General features: G+C 31.4%; 1 protein-coding gene across 2 annotated transcripts in view; it reads left to right on the top strand.

Annotated features, from left to right (window-relative positions):
- Window positions 1-16,007, top strand: part of CALCRL (calcitonin receptor like receptor) — a 94,641-nt gene that overhangs the window by 53,272 nt on the left and 25,362 nt on the right. For both annotated transcript variants that reach the window (XM_010960017.3, XM_010960016.3), the window contains 7 exons: window positions 771-857; window positions 1,016-1,095; window positions 2,103-2,195; window positions 4,497-4,632; window positions 7,145-7,255; window positions 7,353-7,465; window positions 8,886-8,977. In XM_010960017.3, coding sequence (XP_010958319.1) covers window positions 2,142-2,195; window positions 4,497-4,632; window positions 7,145-7,255; window positions 7,353-7,465; window positions 8,886-8,977 — 506 coding nt within the window. In that variant the 5' untranslated portion in view covers window positions 771-857; window positions 1,016-1,095; window positions 2,103-2,141. The remainder of the gene's footprint in view (window positions 1-770; window positions 858-1,015; window positions 1,096-2,102; window positions 2,196-4,496; window positions 4,633-7,144; window positions 7,256-7,352; window positions 7,466-8,885; window positions 8,978-16,007) is intronic.

The following is a 16,007-nucleotide window of genomic DNA, read 5'->3' as shown; positions in this document are numbered from 1 at the left end:
CTACTGATGTTTTAAATTTGGCTTAAGCTTTATGATTTCTAAAGACAGTACAGTAAACTACTGTTTGTTTGATATCCAAACATCCACAGAACTCAAAAACTGAATAAAGAACTTTATTTTGTAAGAAAGTAAACATACTGATTAGAACTTTCCCCCCAATTTTCATTGTCAGTACAGATTCAAACTCTATCTAAAGACTTCTAATAGAAGAAATGACCCTTGACTAATAGTTATGATTAGTGTTCCTGATTATAAGCTGAAAATCCTAAAATACTTATTGTTTCATTTTTTTTCATTCATTTATACAGTAAATGTATATTAACTACCAGACACAAAGGATACAAAGATCAATCAGATATGGTTCCTTCCCAGCTAGGAAAATAGATATAAGTAACTAAGACTAATAACATTTCAATAAATGATTTGATAAAATTATTCAAAGGAAGTTTAAACTATAGTTTAATTTAAAAGACTTTTTATCAAATTCTAGTTCTTTGAAATTTATCTAAGTAAAATATTGAGCTAATCTCTCAGTGTCTTGACCATCCTGGGATAAATGAGTTGATGTAAGTTTCTCCATATAATGGAAAACAACAAATATTTGTGACAAAACTCAAATATATTGTAAGCAAAGAGATTTTTTAAAATTGGAGTAGCTTAATAAAAATATCATTTTAATAGTGGTATTTTCTTTGAAAAGTCAGTTTATCATGGAAATGATTTTGGCTCATTAAAATAATATTAAATTACTATACCAATCAATATTTCAGGTCATGACCTCTGGATTTAAAAACTCAAGATAATATTGAATATGATCCAAGAGAAAATGTGATTTGAGACTGGAGACAATTGTGCTTGTAAGTATTGGAAAATTAGATTTTTCTCATGATACAATGTAATAAAAACTAAAATATCAACTCATTAATTACTGAATTATAAAAATTTTGATCCTGTTACATGATTTTTATATCTAAAATTAATGCAATTCTTCCTGTTTTTTGGCTGTATTTTTAAGATCATAATAATAAAAACCCTGATAGAAGAGAAGACATTATTCAGAAGATTGCTACAATTAAAAAGAAAAGCTTCTTCTAGGTGAGTCATTAGCAAGGGGAAGCAATGGCATAGATTCTATGTGCTAGTTAATGGTGTGCTCTCATTGCATGGGATAATGAAAAAACAGAAAAGGTTTTTATAATTCTTATTCTAACATTTGCCCTGTAATAAAAATCATGACATATTTCTTAAAATTAAATCTCAGTTCATAGTTCACTGGCAAATATCTATTGATTAGAATGTTTTATTTTCTCAGAAAATTATTATATTTTATGACTACCCCATGGTTATTTATATTTCATAAAACTACTGCCAGAATAAGGTTGTTGGTAGACCTTAAAGGGGGTAAGCATTGTATACTTGACCCCTGCAATGTTTGTCTCTTAGAATTAAGAAGATAGCAGGGAATTGTATCTACCACTAGAAATATTTAACAGAAATACTTTTATTTGCTATTGTCCATCTCCTATAACCTTATTTTAATAATGTAGATGACTTAAGGAATCTTTTATTTCCTGATTTTAAAAAATTGAATCCTGCAGTGAAGAATAATTTCTGTTAAATTGTAAGGCAATTTTTATGGCTTATGGATGCTAATTCTTGAGAAACTGGCCCCAATACAATTTTCTCCCTGAAATTGTTGAAGGATCAGAAAATTAAAATGAAATTAATACTTATAGGAAATAAAGGCAAACTTTATAGTAAAACATGTGGTCAAAATTTGTGCTTTTGTGTTCTTGTGAAACTATTTTGATACTTTAATTATTTTACTCCAATTTTGGTAAAAGTAAAGAAAGATGTTTTCTAATTACTTTAAAAAATCTGTAAGAGGCTTTCTTGCCTGTAAGACAAATTAAATTAAAATGTGTTTAATTAAGCTCTTTAGTACTTTAAATCACTATGCTCTTCATATTTGTAATATGTAAGACAATCAAAGCCTTAAAGCAAAATTACTGTGTAGTTTTAAAATAAAATTTCCATTGAGAACCACCTTCATTTATTTCATAAATATTGATAAATTATATTTCTTTTATTTTCTATTGCAGTTTGATTTATATTATATAGCTTGTTTCATTTTGGCTTTAATGATGGAGAAAAAGTGCATCCTGTGTTTTCTGTTTCTCTTGCCTTTTTTTATGGTAAGCACAAATTCCCCTAATGTATCTCCCTATCTCTGATTCTTTCTGTTTTAACTTCCAGTATATCCATAATTGATGAAGGTAATAACACAAAATTACGTGCAGTGATTTGATGCATAGATTACATACCTTTTAATATCTAATCAACATGGCAATAGTTTATTTCCCTTCAGTACACATTTTTAGGCTTTTGTCTTACAACAAGCAGTTGGGGGGTGTAAAAGAGAGGAAGGACAATGTATACAAATATGCAGACACCAGAGGAAAGTAACAGAGGTTAAAAAAAAATGGATTGGCTCGATACTACAGTCATAAATAATAGATGAAATATTTTCAACTGTTGATTCTGAATTAGAGCTATTAAAACAGTGATTCCAACCTGTTGATTTTTCTCCCATTCTGCCAACTAATTGACTCATAGCAATTGAAAAGCAATTCAGAACCATGCACTGTTTTAAATTAATATCCTCATCCATTCATTCAGAAAAGTATTAGGTGTCCGAGAGGCACTGATGAGGCAGACGTGGAAGTGAGGTGTGCACTTCTGTGTTCCTCTGCCTGCATGTGCAGGGGATGTGGGGCTGGAGGTGGAGGCTAGACTAAGATGACTAAAAACAACCACTATACTGGAGGGGCTGTGTGCCTTATACAGTTAACTTTATTGTTATTTACAGAATTATTTTGTTCCTGTTTTTCTCTGTCTCCTTAGACATTTACTTTTATTTTTATTTACAGAAATAGTTGTGTTCCTATTTTTCTCTGTCTTACATGAAAACAGTGACTGTACTCTTATCTCATTATATGTAAGAGAAACTGAGAGACATAATCTCATTTAGTTCTGTGCCAGCAAATAGTTTTCTGTGGTGTTTCCAAGTAAACTCCACAGGTTTTCAAACAAAGAAACTCAAGGAAAATATAGAAAACCTAAACAGGGCGGGGAGCAAGACTACATTCCTGTCAGCATTTGTATTGAAAACATTCTCAAGTCTAGGAACAGTCCAAATTCTACACTTCTTAGATGTTATCTTAGGTAAACAGACTAAAATTCAAGAAATAGGACTCCTGTTCCTACAGCTCCCACCCCCCTCTGAGCATGCCAATGAGCTGCACAGGCCAAAGCTGCTTCCCTGCAGGTACTTCTGTAACAGATGACCAGTCTGATTACTGTAATTTAAGGAATTGTGACCGTTTCTCTTGAATTCATTCAGACAATGTGCAAATGTGAGTTTTTAGGTAAGAATAAAAATGATATTCAGTTTATGCAATTCTATAAACATTATGAGAACAGGAGAAAAACAACTTTTCTTAATGTTGTAAATTTCTATTTATTACTTGTGCAGCACAACTGCTGCATAAATCTTTATTAAGAACTTAAAACCAATCAAAGAATGAAAGAGTTAATGTTCATTGTTGGTGAGGTGATGGTGAGACTTGGGTGGTGCCATACACTAAGGGAATATTACCATTTAAATTTAAGTTTAAATTAAATTCAACTTCCTGCTAGAGAACAGAAAATCAAGAATAAGGGACAAATAACAGTAGAAAGATAACTGCTTACGGAAAATAGTTAATAGAAAGAACGCAAAAGCAAAGAAGAAATAAGGCTGAAGAGAAGTTTATATAGTCTTCATGTTACAAAACAGGAAAAAAGTCATGTAGAAATTAAAGCATAAGTGGAGCTTAAAATACTTCTACTAAAGTGGAAGAATATACCTATATACTTCGTCTAAAACCACCTATATACCTTTTCTAAAATCTTTATTGATGTGCATACAATAAAAATTCTATTTTCCAACATCATAAATGAACATGTCATTATTTTGATTATCAAAATGTAATGATAAAAACAGTAGTGATTTTGAGCATTTACCATGTGCCAGATACTTCCCCTCTGCTATCTTGATGTTATTTTATTCCATTTTACAATAAGAAAGCAGAGGCTTAGGGAGGATAAATATCTTGCCTACATTCCCAGAGCAGTAAAACATAGAGGTGGATTTTGAATACAGCTGTCTGCATTCCAGAATACTTGTCCTGGAGCTGGCTCCCACAGGCTTCTGAGAGGAGACTGTGGACTATGTTTCCCAGTGCTGCCACTGGCAACTCTTGTTGATGGATCGAACTTGGACATGGTGGGGATATTTACACCATGGAAATTGGCAAACCCTACGTATCAGGAATTTCCCCCCAGAGCCTGTTGACCATGCAGCACATCACTGCTTTTACTGTTTTCCACTGTGATAGACTGACTCTGACAGATAGTCTCACAATTCTGAAATTTTATTATTTTTATTCCCTTAGATTCTGGTCAAAGCAGAATCAGAAGAAGAGGAACCTGATGGCTCAATTCAGTTGCCTGTTACTAGAAATAAAATCATGACAGCTCAATTTGAATGTTACCAAAAAATTATGCAAGACCCTATTCAACAAACAGAAGGTAAACATGACTAATTTTAAATGCATTTGATATATTTTTTAAAAGAAAACTACCCTATTACATCATTATGGGTTCCTTAGGTTCATTCTTAAAAATGGGTTAGTTGCTATTTTTTCTGGTATATGTGCAGTTTTAATTATTTATTTATGAAGAACATCTTATAACATAATTAATCTTGCTCCTTTTAAAAAATTCTAATAAAAATATGTGCAACAGGGAAGGTTTTACTAACTTTTTATGGTATATTTAAAATATCAAACATGTATGTGTTTTGAATTAAATCAGTGACAATTGAGGGGGAAGGTATAGCTCAGTGGTACAGTGCGTGCTTAGCATGCATGAAGTCCTAGGTTCAATCCCCAGTACCTCCATTATAAATAAGTAAATAAAAACCTAATTACCTCCCCCCCAAAAAAATCAGTGACAGTTGATCTTCAGTTTTGTATTTCTTTCTTTTCACAAGCTGCTTGATAGGCGCTTCTCAATAAAATGACATACACACACACACACACACACAAACACACACACACACACACATATATATTTTGCATAACATATACTTTGTATAGTACGTTTGGTAGTAAAGCTAATGACGTCACATTTATTGAGCACCTACTCAGTGCCATATATTTGTCTCAGTTCTGAGGATATAAAGAAGAGTAGCACAAGTAGAGCTGCCAAATTAAGCAAAAAGAAAACCAAAAACAAGCCCTGTGTTTTATCTGCCAACTCTAAAGACAGGGTTATCTTCAAACTATAAGATGCAAAACTCATAGTGTAACAAGCAAAATGTAAAGGTTTTTTAGATATTTTAAAATATTTAAACCATCAGTGGAAACAAAATTTTTGAAATTTGATGGAAAATACTTGATAGTATAAAATACAATGTTTGTTATATACATGAAATGTTAAAAGTAGGTTATTATTAATATTTGTAACTGTCAAAATGAACTTGCTTGTGAGAAAGAGAAAGCAGCAATTTTTTCACATTGGTCAAGTCCTTAACCTTAATATAACTGAATAATATAATTTGTTCATCTTTGGAGATATAGTTAGATATCTGCCCAAATATTTTTATTACTATTATATAGTTATATATGTTATTAGTTTAAAACTATTGAATTAATGCCTTCCAAATCATCTAGATATATATTAAAATGAGCTTCAAATCTAATTGTTGAACAATAGGAATATATTTATGAGGGTTTTGTAATAAAATAATTTTGTGATTAAACTAAGTTTAAGATTAGTGCATAATCAGTCTTCTTCTTGGAGCTTCATAATGCACTTTATAATTTTAAATACTCTAGAAAATCTTGTGATAAAGAAACATTTTTGTTTTAACTTCATGTTTTTCAAGTCTATTTGACCCCAGAAATTTTTTAAGTGGAATACCTACTCATGTGCCCACTCAAATGATATACAACACAGTTAAAAAAACTTCTGGATCTTCAATCTGTCATGCTGCCAGTGCTGTCCTTAATCAGGTGGAATCTTCTGGAAAAGTCATAAGGAATTGTTTGAGATGCTTTCTAAAATGATATCAGGAAATTTTTTCTCCAATAGGCCACAAAATGCATTTCATGTAGTAATATGTGGACAAAAACTATCTAGATAAGAAAACTATTTTAATAATAAAACTATTTGAAAAATTCAGGAGAGAATACTAAGATTATCTGAGGTTTTTTTTAAAAAACTAGAATTATTTAGATTTTCAGGCCAATAGATTTTTTTTTTCTACTTCCATGAAGCCTAGATTGATTCTGAGACTGCTGTACAAATCTGTTAAAAATAATAAACATCTCATGGAACATTCAAATTTCCATGTGTGCTTACCTAACAAGGCAGAAAATTACTTTCTTTGATTACAGACTAACATTGGAATGTTGTCATTTTATTTTTCTATGACTTTAAAAAACTATTTTTTTTTTATGTAAGAGGTTCTTTCTCTTAATGTTAGTAAGAGAAAAATGTGAGCATATTAGACACTCTACTCCATTTAAAAAGAAAAGGAAGGAAGGAAGAGCTAGAATTTAGTGGAGGGACCTAAATAAGTATGTGTCAGGGTTAATGTGGTGAAGTAGGAAATACTAGAATATTAATCTGTTCACTTCAGAAAATACTGTATCTTGCCCTAAGAACAGAGTTTCTAAAATAAAACATGTTTCCAGTGTCCCATATTGTTTTAATTGCAAGCATAGGGATACTTATTAACCACTATTTTATGGTTAAGGACAACCAGGAAAGACCATTTGATTTATTGAATAAACAGCTACCTTTGAGAATTAGAACTGAAACTAAACTTCTATTTTTTTCAGATATTCCTAAACTTAACAATTAGTTATTCTAATAATTACTTGATGAAAAAAAATCCAAGTAATTGCTCTAGATTTTATATGATGTCTTCATTTTCAGTAGACATCTTCATTCCATGTCAGTGTAAGTCCACCATTGTGTCTTTATATATAACTAGAGGGAGTTAGTAAGCCCTAATTTTTACTTCCCCCTTGAGGTATTTACTGCAACAGAACCTGGGATGGCTGGCTGTGCTGGAATGATGTTGCCGCAGGAACGGAATCAATGCAGCGCTGCCCTGATTACTTTCAGGACTTTGATCCTTCAGGTAAACAGAAATTTGTTTAGAAATCTCCTCGACATCTATTTAATAAACCGTAGGTTAACTAAATTATTGTTTCCTTTTTTCCTTTTTAATGTTGAAGAAAAAGTTACAAAAATCTGTGACCAAGATGGAAACTGGTTTAGACATCCAGAAAGCAACAGAACATGGACAAATTATACCCAATGTAATGTTAATACACATGAGAAAGTAAAGGTATGTAATAATTATAAATTAAAATTTAACTTATAGTATCTATTTAAAAAGTTAATTACCAATACAGTATTGGGGAAATTTTAGCTAGTGTTCATTCCACTTTAAAGGCTTTTCATAATAAAGACAATGAAGAAAATAGCTTTGTAAAACAATTATTATTGATTTGGTCATTACACTGAGGAAGCAACCTTACTAGATAATAGTGTACTTACAAGTCAATGTCTCAGTATTGGAATTTCACATTTTCCAAAGAAAACATACTTTTAAAGTGTAAGAAAAAGGAAGATTTTCATTTGTGGTGGAATTTCTAGAATTACATTCAGGAGTTGTATTCAAGTAAACAAGATAAACCCAGTAGGGCTTAAACAGTTCTATCTGTCCCTCAGCAGAAGGCTTGTTTTCTGACTGGCTGTCAGGTCACTGGCACTGGCATTCTCACTTTTAACACCATACATTAAAGTCAAGGTTAGTCACAGTTCGTCACAACAATAAAACTGTGCTACAAAGTGTCTGCATATATTTGCATGTGAGTGTATGTGGAGGCTGTTTGTCACAGAGATTAAAATTGAGCCCTGATGTCTGAGTTCCTATTTCTGCCCCTTACCAGCTGTGACCTTGGGCAAGCCTTCACTTTTCCCTGCCTCAGTCCCCTCCTGTATAAAATGAGGATAATAAACCCACCCCTAGGGTATTCATAAGAATTGACTTCATACAAGGAAAATACTTAGAAGACTACCAAGCATATAGTAAACACATGATAACTGTCAGCTATCATTACAGTTATTAATCATGTATTCTTTACTTATTCAGAGAAGGGCTTGAAGGGAATTATAAAAATGCACAATAATACAGTAAGTTACAAGCAAACAGAATAAAGACAAAAATCAAACAGAAAAAGTCAAAACCAGGAGAAATAACTTATTTGTATAGATCAGAATTTCCCCATAAATTACTATATTGAGATTTATTTCAGAGCCTCAAATTGGTCAAAGGAAAAAAAAAGCCAGTTGGGAAAGTAAGCCTTATCTGGCATTTAAATCTAAACAAACAAAAATCATTAAATAGCATTTTATTTACGGTGTACAAAGTGATAGAGTGAAAATTGTCAATACACTTCAAAATTTAAAATGCTGGTTTTATATATTACACCAACCTAGATCAAGAAAATTAATCCTTCATTTATTTAATTAACTTCTAATTTTTAAATAAAAATAGCAGACAATTCATAAATCACTTAATAAATTTGCACAGATATTTTACATTCTAGTTGTATTTAAATATTTATTGATTTGCCAGCTAAATGGTAAGGCTACCATCACATGTTTTTAAAAATATAATTTATTTCATTGATTTTGAGCTTATACACATAGAATTATTGTACTGACATGTACCTTAATTTTTTTGTTTATGTAAATTACAGACGGCATTGAATTTGTTTTACCTGACTATAATTGGACATGGATTATCTATTGCATCACTCCTTATCTCACTTGGTATATTCTTTTATTTCAAGTAAGTACATGTAAAATATTTTTTTCAATTTAATTGTCTTTGGTGAATGCAGTGTCATATGCATGTTTATGTCATGCTGATAAAATATATGAAAAGTAGATGATTTACAATGTTTGAAATAAATTATGTTGACTTTATCTTGACTTTATAAAATATAGAGAAAGGAGACTGATGAAACATCTGAAGCCAATTTTACAAAATTAGTTCACCTATAAGAATGAAGTCATGTATTAAGAAGGGAGCCAAAACCAGTATGTAAATCTATCTGTATTTGCTCTGGAAACTGCCAAACATTATAGGCCTCCCTAATTAAATTTTTAGCTTCTTGGTCAATTTTGGTATCAGGATACAAGGTACATTATAGAAACTGGTATTTTGTGTAAATTATAGACATGGCATGTAATATATACTGTTAAAAATAATAATTTCAATATATTATGATAGATTATTTTTCCTGGTTTGGGGAGGGAGAGTCAATTTCAATGTCTTGATTCAACCAATTGACAGTGATTTTTTTTAATTGATAGGAAGGTAAATTCTAAAACATGCATACATTATTTTATGCATTAACATGATTTTCATAATTTTGATCGCCCCCAGTACCGACAATGCAGCGTAAAGAGCAAGTCGCAGTATTTTATTATGTGTTCATCACCACTGCCATTGCCGTCCTCTTCCTCTTCTGCCTCCTCTTCTTATTTCCCTCCTTTTCCTCCCCTGCTCCTTCTTGCTGCTCCTCCCCCATCCTCTTCCCCCTCCCCCCTTTCCCTCTTTCCCCTTCTTCAGCAACCATCTTGTAACACTAGCAGTTTCAGAACCAGCTAAAGTAGTAGCACATCAAAATATCCAAATCTAGAAATTATTAGACAGCTGGATGTTAGGTTGATATGTAACTGGAATACTAGCTTTTAGTCCATAGTCCATCAGGTATTCAAAGTACATCATATAATATATGAACCAACCAACATTATGTCTCATGGGTTCAAAATCATGGAAATCTACAGATTGCATTTTGTAAAAAAGTGTATCAAAATACATTGAAAATAATTTTTATACTAAAATATGGAAATCATTTCTTAAAGAATTAAATTTACTATATTATATTTTGCAACGAATTTCCAAAATGTTCTTGCTCAAATCAAGTTGTTAGTTCTCAGTCACTGCCTTTATAATTAGTTATGTAATATCAGTTGCTTATATGCAGTTTATTAAAACTTCATGTCTTTACCCTTGCACACATTCTTTCTTAGCTTTTGTAAGATTTTTGAAGTGAATACTATCTTTGGAGTAGGAAAAATTTCATTATGACTTTCTAATAGATTAAAAATATCTGTTCTAAAATATGGAAAATAAACCATTTTCCAAAGTGACAATTTTTAAATAAAGTCCACAGGGCTACAGTGATATATTATTTATGCTAATTGACAAAGTAAAATAATGTTACCAATGCTAACAAACTTACTGGTAAAATATGGCAATAAAACTTAGTTAATATTCAATTTAATGAATTTAAAAACACAAAATGAAATTAAAATTTCAAAATCTCAGTATAAGCTTAAGATAAAGTTCTTTTTTCCAAAAATATGAAAATGAATATATGTATGTGTATGTATGACAGACATTATGCTCTACACCAGAAATTGACACGACATTGTAAACAAAATCTTAACAATTTAAAAATGAAAGGTATCTAAATTTGAAAAAATTACCTCTTGCATCTTGGAACTAAATGATGCAAGTAATTTCCTTAAACCTATGCAATATTCTAGAACTCAGGTTTTCAGTTCATGAAAATTACGTATTACCACACATACAAACACAGAAAGAATCAATTTAAATGTAACTAATATTAGCTAAGATTCTTCTTTTTCACATTAAGAGTTTTACAACCACGACTAAGTATGAAGTAGATCAGCCTCTACCCTTGGGGAAAAAAGTTATGTTTTAAGTATTTCTAGCTTCAGTAAAAAGAATACAACCATTAATTTAAAACAAACCATAATCCAGAAACAAGAATTGCACTTAAATTTGCAATATTTTTTAAATATTGAAAATAATTTAAGCATATCACTATTTTTTAAGTAAAGAAATATATACATCTATAATCCTAATATCCAATTGAGTAATTTCAGGTATTTTTCCAGTTCTGTTTCATATCCATTTGTTTTTACTGAGTTTTTATTGTAATGTACAAGTTATTTTAACTATTTTTATAACAGCATTATACAGTTCTTTCCATGTCACTAAGAAGTTAAAACAACCATTTAATTGGCTGATTAATATTCCACTTAGTAACTTGACAAAAGTTTACTAAATCATTCTTCTATTTTTGAATATTAGCATTGCTTCCAATTTTTCCTATTAATAAAAAACACTGCAATGGACATTTTCAGTCCTAACTTTTCCCATATTTTGCACTATTTGTTTAGGCTACATTCCCAGAGACATGATTTCTTGGTCACAGAGTGTATATCTTTTTATGGCTCTTAAAATACATCATCTTTGGAGTATTTCAAAATCAACATGTTCGAAACAAATTCACAATATCTACCACTTCTTAACCCAAAGTAGTTTTTCTCTCAGAGTGACCCATCTTTACAAATACCACCACCAGCAATCTACTTGCCTTAGCCATAAGTTTAGGAGCAATCTGTGATACCTTCTCAGCTTTCCTCCCTATCATTCTCTCCTTATAACTCTGTGGATAGAACCTCCTAACAGCTCTCCAATCTATCCAGTTTATTTCATCTCTCTTGCCACCCCCACGAGCCGAGTCTTACTAAGCCTCAGTAAGTCCACTCTCACCACCTTCATTCAATTTTAAACACTGTAGCCAGGATATTTTCAAACATTTATGTCAAATATAGATCTGATTTTGTCATACTTTGCTTTAAAAATTTTAAGCTTCCTATTGTAATTTATATAAAATCAAAATCATTAACATATCCTATAATTGAATATCTATTCTCTTCCTGCCTTCTCTAGTCCAGTTAAATGTATTCATCTTTCAGATCTAAACTTTAGCATCATTTCCTCAGTGAAATCTTTGTGACTTTTTTTTTAATGTAGTGTTTCTGAAACTGCAATTAGTTTGTGCTGGATGTGGAATAAATTTTTAATTACCATTTAGGAGACCACCATGTCTGCAGATTTAAAGCTGATACAGCTGAGATCCTTCAGATTAAATGATCTCTTTTTATTTTGCATTGTAATAAGCCAAAATATTCAAGCACATTAAATTTCTGAAGGAACAAAGTGAAGTATAGTAATTATATTGCATGCCAAAATCAGTAGTCAAAAAGAGAAAAAAGGTGTCCTAGAATTCCAAGCCCTTTGGCCCCAATCAAGTTTGAATTTCAAGAATATAAACAAAATCCTGAACTAATTCCATGAAATCAAATGCAAAATTAGCAAAGTTTCCTCATGAAAGAGTCATGATTTAATTAAACAAATGCTTGATGTGGGACAATGAGGCAGTAGTGGGACTGCCAAGTGAAAACAGTACTGCAAGCCAGAGTATACAGTAAGTGCAAAGTACCCAGTTCCAGATCTCTAATCAGACCAGTCATTTACTCTGTCCACTGTGGACTGAAATTGTAAGAGGAAAAGAGGATGTCACAAGAATTGACTTATCAGGATAGTGATAAAATTGAAGCAGATAATGTCTGCTGATCAGGGAGTCAAGGTACCAAAAATGTTAAGCCAGAAGATTTTCGGATATTAGATGTCAACCTATGAGGAATTTTGAAATGGAAGATTTCTATACTGGGTTCATAGCTGGACCTCATGATTTTGCTAGTTCCAAGCCCAAGTCTATATTTTAGTAAAGAAGATTACAAAGAAAGAATTAATTTTTTAAATCAAAATACACAACTTCAGTATCAAGAAAGTTAACATTTGTGAAAGTATTCTGAAGGCTGAACGCAGTCTACATAGATAAACTATATTTATTATCGAATAAGAATTGAAAGAAAATCTGATTCAGTATTTTTATACCTGTATTTAATGTACATTATATTAAAAAAGCCAACACTAGTCAACCAATACTCACAAGTGATTTTAATTCTTAATCAAAGTGTTAAAATTTAAAACTGCAGAATTAATTTATTTCCTCCATAGAAAAATACTTTTTAAAAAACTGAAATTGTGTATATACATGCTGAGTACTTTTTTAAAGATACAATAACAAGACTCATTTCTCTTTTTAAAAGCGAGACTAGAAATTTCATGTTGCCCCAAACATTGTCCTCATGCTTCACATATAAATGGGTCTCTTTGCTTCAGAAAAAGAGCAAGTTTTCTTTTTTAAATTTGAGTACTATATGAAATAAATATATATGTTAATTGCTAAAATTTCTGTGCTTTTTAAAAAATTTGTGGCATGTTACACAGGCAAATTATTTTGCCTATACATGGAATTTGGTTCTTGGCCTCTGTGTAGAAGCGGGTATTCCCTAAACAGGCAAGTCTGGTCTCAGATTCCACCTTTGTCACATACTTGCTGCATAACATGGAGCGACTTCTTTTATTTCTCTAATCATCATTTTCACATCTTTAAAATCCAGATTCTATTAGTATCTATATGATAGATTTAGTCTTAGGGCTGAGATAATCTGTAATGCATTATTAAGTGGAAAGTCTTCTTTAGGAAAACATGTCTTTTATTGTCTATTATATTGTCTATTATTATTCTATGGTCTATTATTGTCATAGTTATTGCTCTTGATCTTTCTTATTAATCCATTAAAATATTTGTATATAAATATTTAGCCATAATAGGTATATTGTACCAGGGGGCTCTTTAAAAACAAAATTAAAGAATACAATTTCTAGTTTTACATGTACCATATTTATAAAAAAAATTGTTACAATGTTCATGCAGAAAAATAAGTACACAATGAATGAAAAATTTTATAAACCAAATTAGTAGTATAATTATATTAGAAAAAACTTGTGGTTAAGTGAATTAGTCAAAAATAATAAAACCTTTTTTATGCTCATAAGGTACCATATAGCTTACTCAGAACTTGAATCCATATTAAAGAATTTGTAGTCTTTGATTTTAAGACATTTTTAATATATACTCCACAGAACTATGTACTAAAACAGGAAAAGCCACTATCTACCAAAAACAACTACCCACTCAAACAGGAAGGGAAATAATATCACAGAGTTAGCTCCATGAGAGCAGGAAACATCTCTGCTTTGTTTCTGTACACATTCCAGGGTTTAGCACGTAACTTTGCACACAGTAGGCACTTAATATATTTTTAAGGAATGAAGACATAAACTGAGTTGGAAACATTTCTGGGACTGACTTTCCCATGACTTATCTGTGAACTTGGACCAGTCCCTTGAGTTTGCCTGGCATTTGCTGTCTCCAACAACAAAGAGAGGCTTTAGACCAGGACTCAACAACTCCAAGCAGGAGAAGCATCTGTGTAAAACAATATAGAATACCCTGCAGCTGGATCAGAAGAAGACCAGGGCCGTCTCAGAAAACCCTTAACTGAATGATTGTGAAGCATGCTCATATAATCAGGAGCAGCAGAAATTTTAGCTTTCTTCCAGCTAACCTGGAAACAATTCCTAGGGGGACTGATGTTTCACATAAAATCATTGTGTATAAAAAAAAACAAAAACAAAAAAACTATCAATATCCCCTTTCTGCTTCTGAACCCAGTTCCTCATACTATAGTCATTCTTGCTTAGTCTTTGGTAGAGGTAACTTTTCCTTCAATTGTTAATTGAAGGTCACTGATAAATACCAAGAACCGCACAAGAAGTTGATTTAGGATACTGTGTTATTTTTTTATTTACAGAGAGAAAAGAAAACTCTACTACTCACCCATGCTTTAAATTAGAACCAGAGAACATGAAACACTATTTACCAGATATACTTCAGTTTTATATTAGAGCCAATTAAAGGAAAGAGTCAGAGTAGGAGATAAAAAGAAAGGGAACAGAAAGGGAGGGGAAGAGAGAGAGAGACAGAACTTTGGGATTTGCCAAGCCCTGAGAGGCAATGACTCGTACTCATAATGATCCTTGGAAAAACAAAGCAGAACCCTTTAGATAAAAAAATAAATAAGCTTTACTGGAATTAGTTATAAATTATATTTTAATTACTGTTTAAAATCTGAGAGCATAGCAAATCTTGCTCTTACTTTCAACCCAGACAACGGGTTCCATCTTCTTGCACATGTAGAAATCTAACTCGCATGGGGAAAAAGTGGTTCTTTTTTTTTTTAAACCATCTTAATTTTGTTGACATTTAAAACAGAGTCCAAGTAATTTTAAAGCCAGGTTGTATATTTGCAACTATGTAGACAATGATATCAATTCTAGGTAATTCAGATAAAGTTCTAAATAAAATTCAGTAAAAAAAATCTATCCAGTTAGTAGGCCAGAGATTTCTCAAGTTTGTAAAATAATCCTTTAATGCTTATATTTCTGCTTTTCAGTAGAAGTGACCCAAATTCTCACCTTTTTTTTAGATCATATATGAAAATATTCAATCAACATTGTGAAGTTTTCTCTCACTTCCAGTTTCTTCATAAATCTCTTGAATTATAGCATGTCTGGTTTTCTTCTTTAAGCTATAATTTTTCTCCTGAAAACTATTCATGATTCAATCTTTAAATTGGTTTTAAGCAAAGCTACCTATTTGAAGAAGTCCTACATTGAAACTAAGAATAGAGAGTCTTCCTCTATAAATCATACTCTGATGTACCTGTTTTTGCAAATCAGAACTATCACTTAAATCAGTTGTTTAAAACCTAGCAAATCTGCACTGTCAGAAGTTTGAGAATGGCTTAGTTCAGAAAGTCACCTAGCAGTCCTTGAATCACATACCTCTCAGTGCCCAGCCACTATCGTCCTTGCTTTCTCCACTCTTGTGGTACATTTTATTTACTGTAAGATTGTTACGCACTACAGTTCTGAGAAATACTCTGTTCTGTTTGTTGTATGCATCCCTGGTTTCCTTCAACTTAACACTGGATATTGTTAAATTTACTATAGCTTTTCA

Source organism: Camelus bactrianus, chromosome 5, assembly GCF_048773025.1.
Source record: "Camelus bactrianus isolate YW-2024 breed Bactrian camel chromosome 5, ASM4877302v1, whole genome shotgun sequence".
NCBI lineage: Eukaryota > Metazoa > Chordata > Mammalia > Artiodactyla > Camelidae > Camelus > Camelus bactrianus.
Note: the sequence above shows the minus strand (reverse complement) of the source record. Positions and strands in the feature narration are given on the sequence as shown.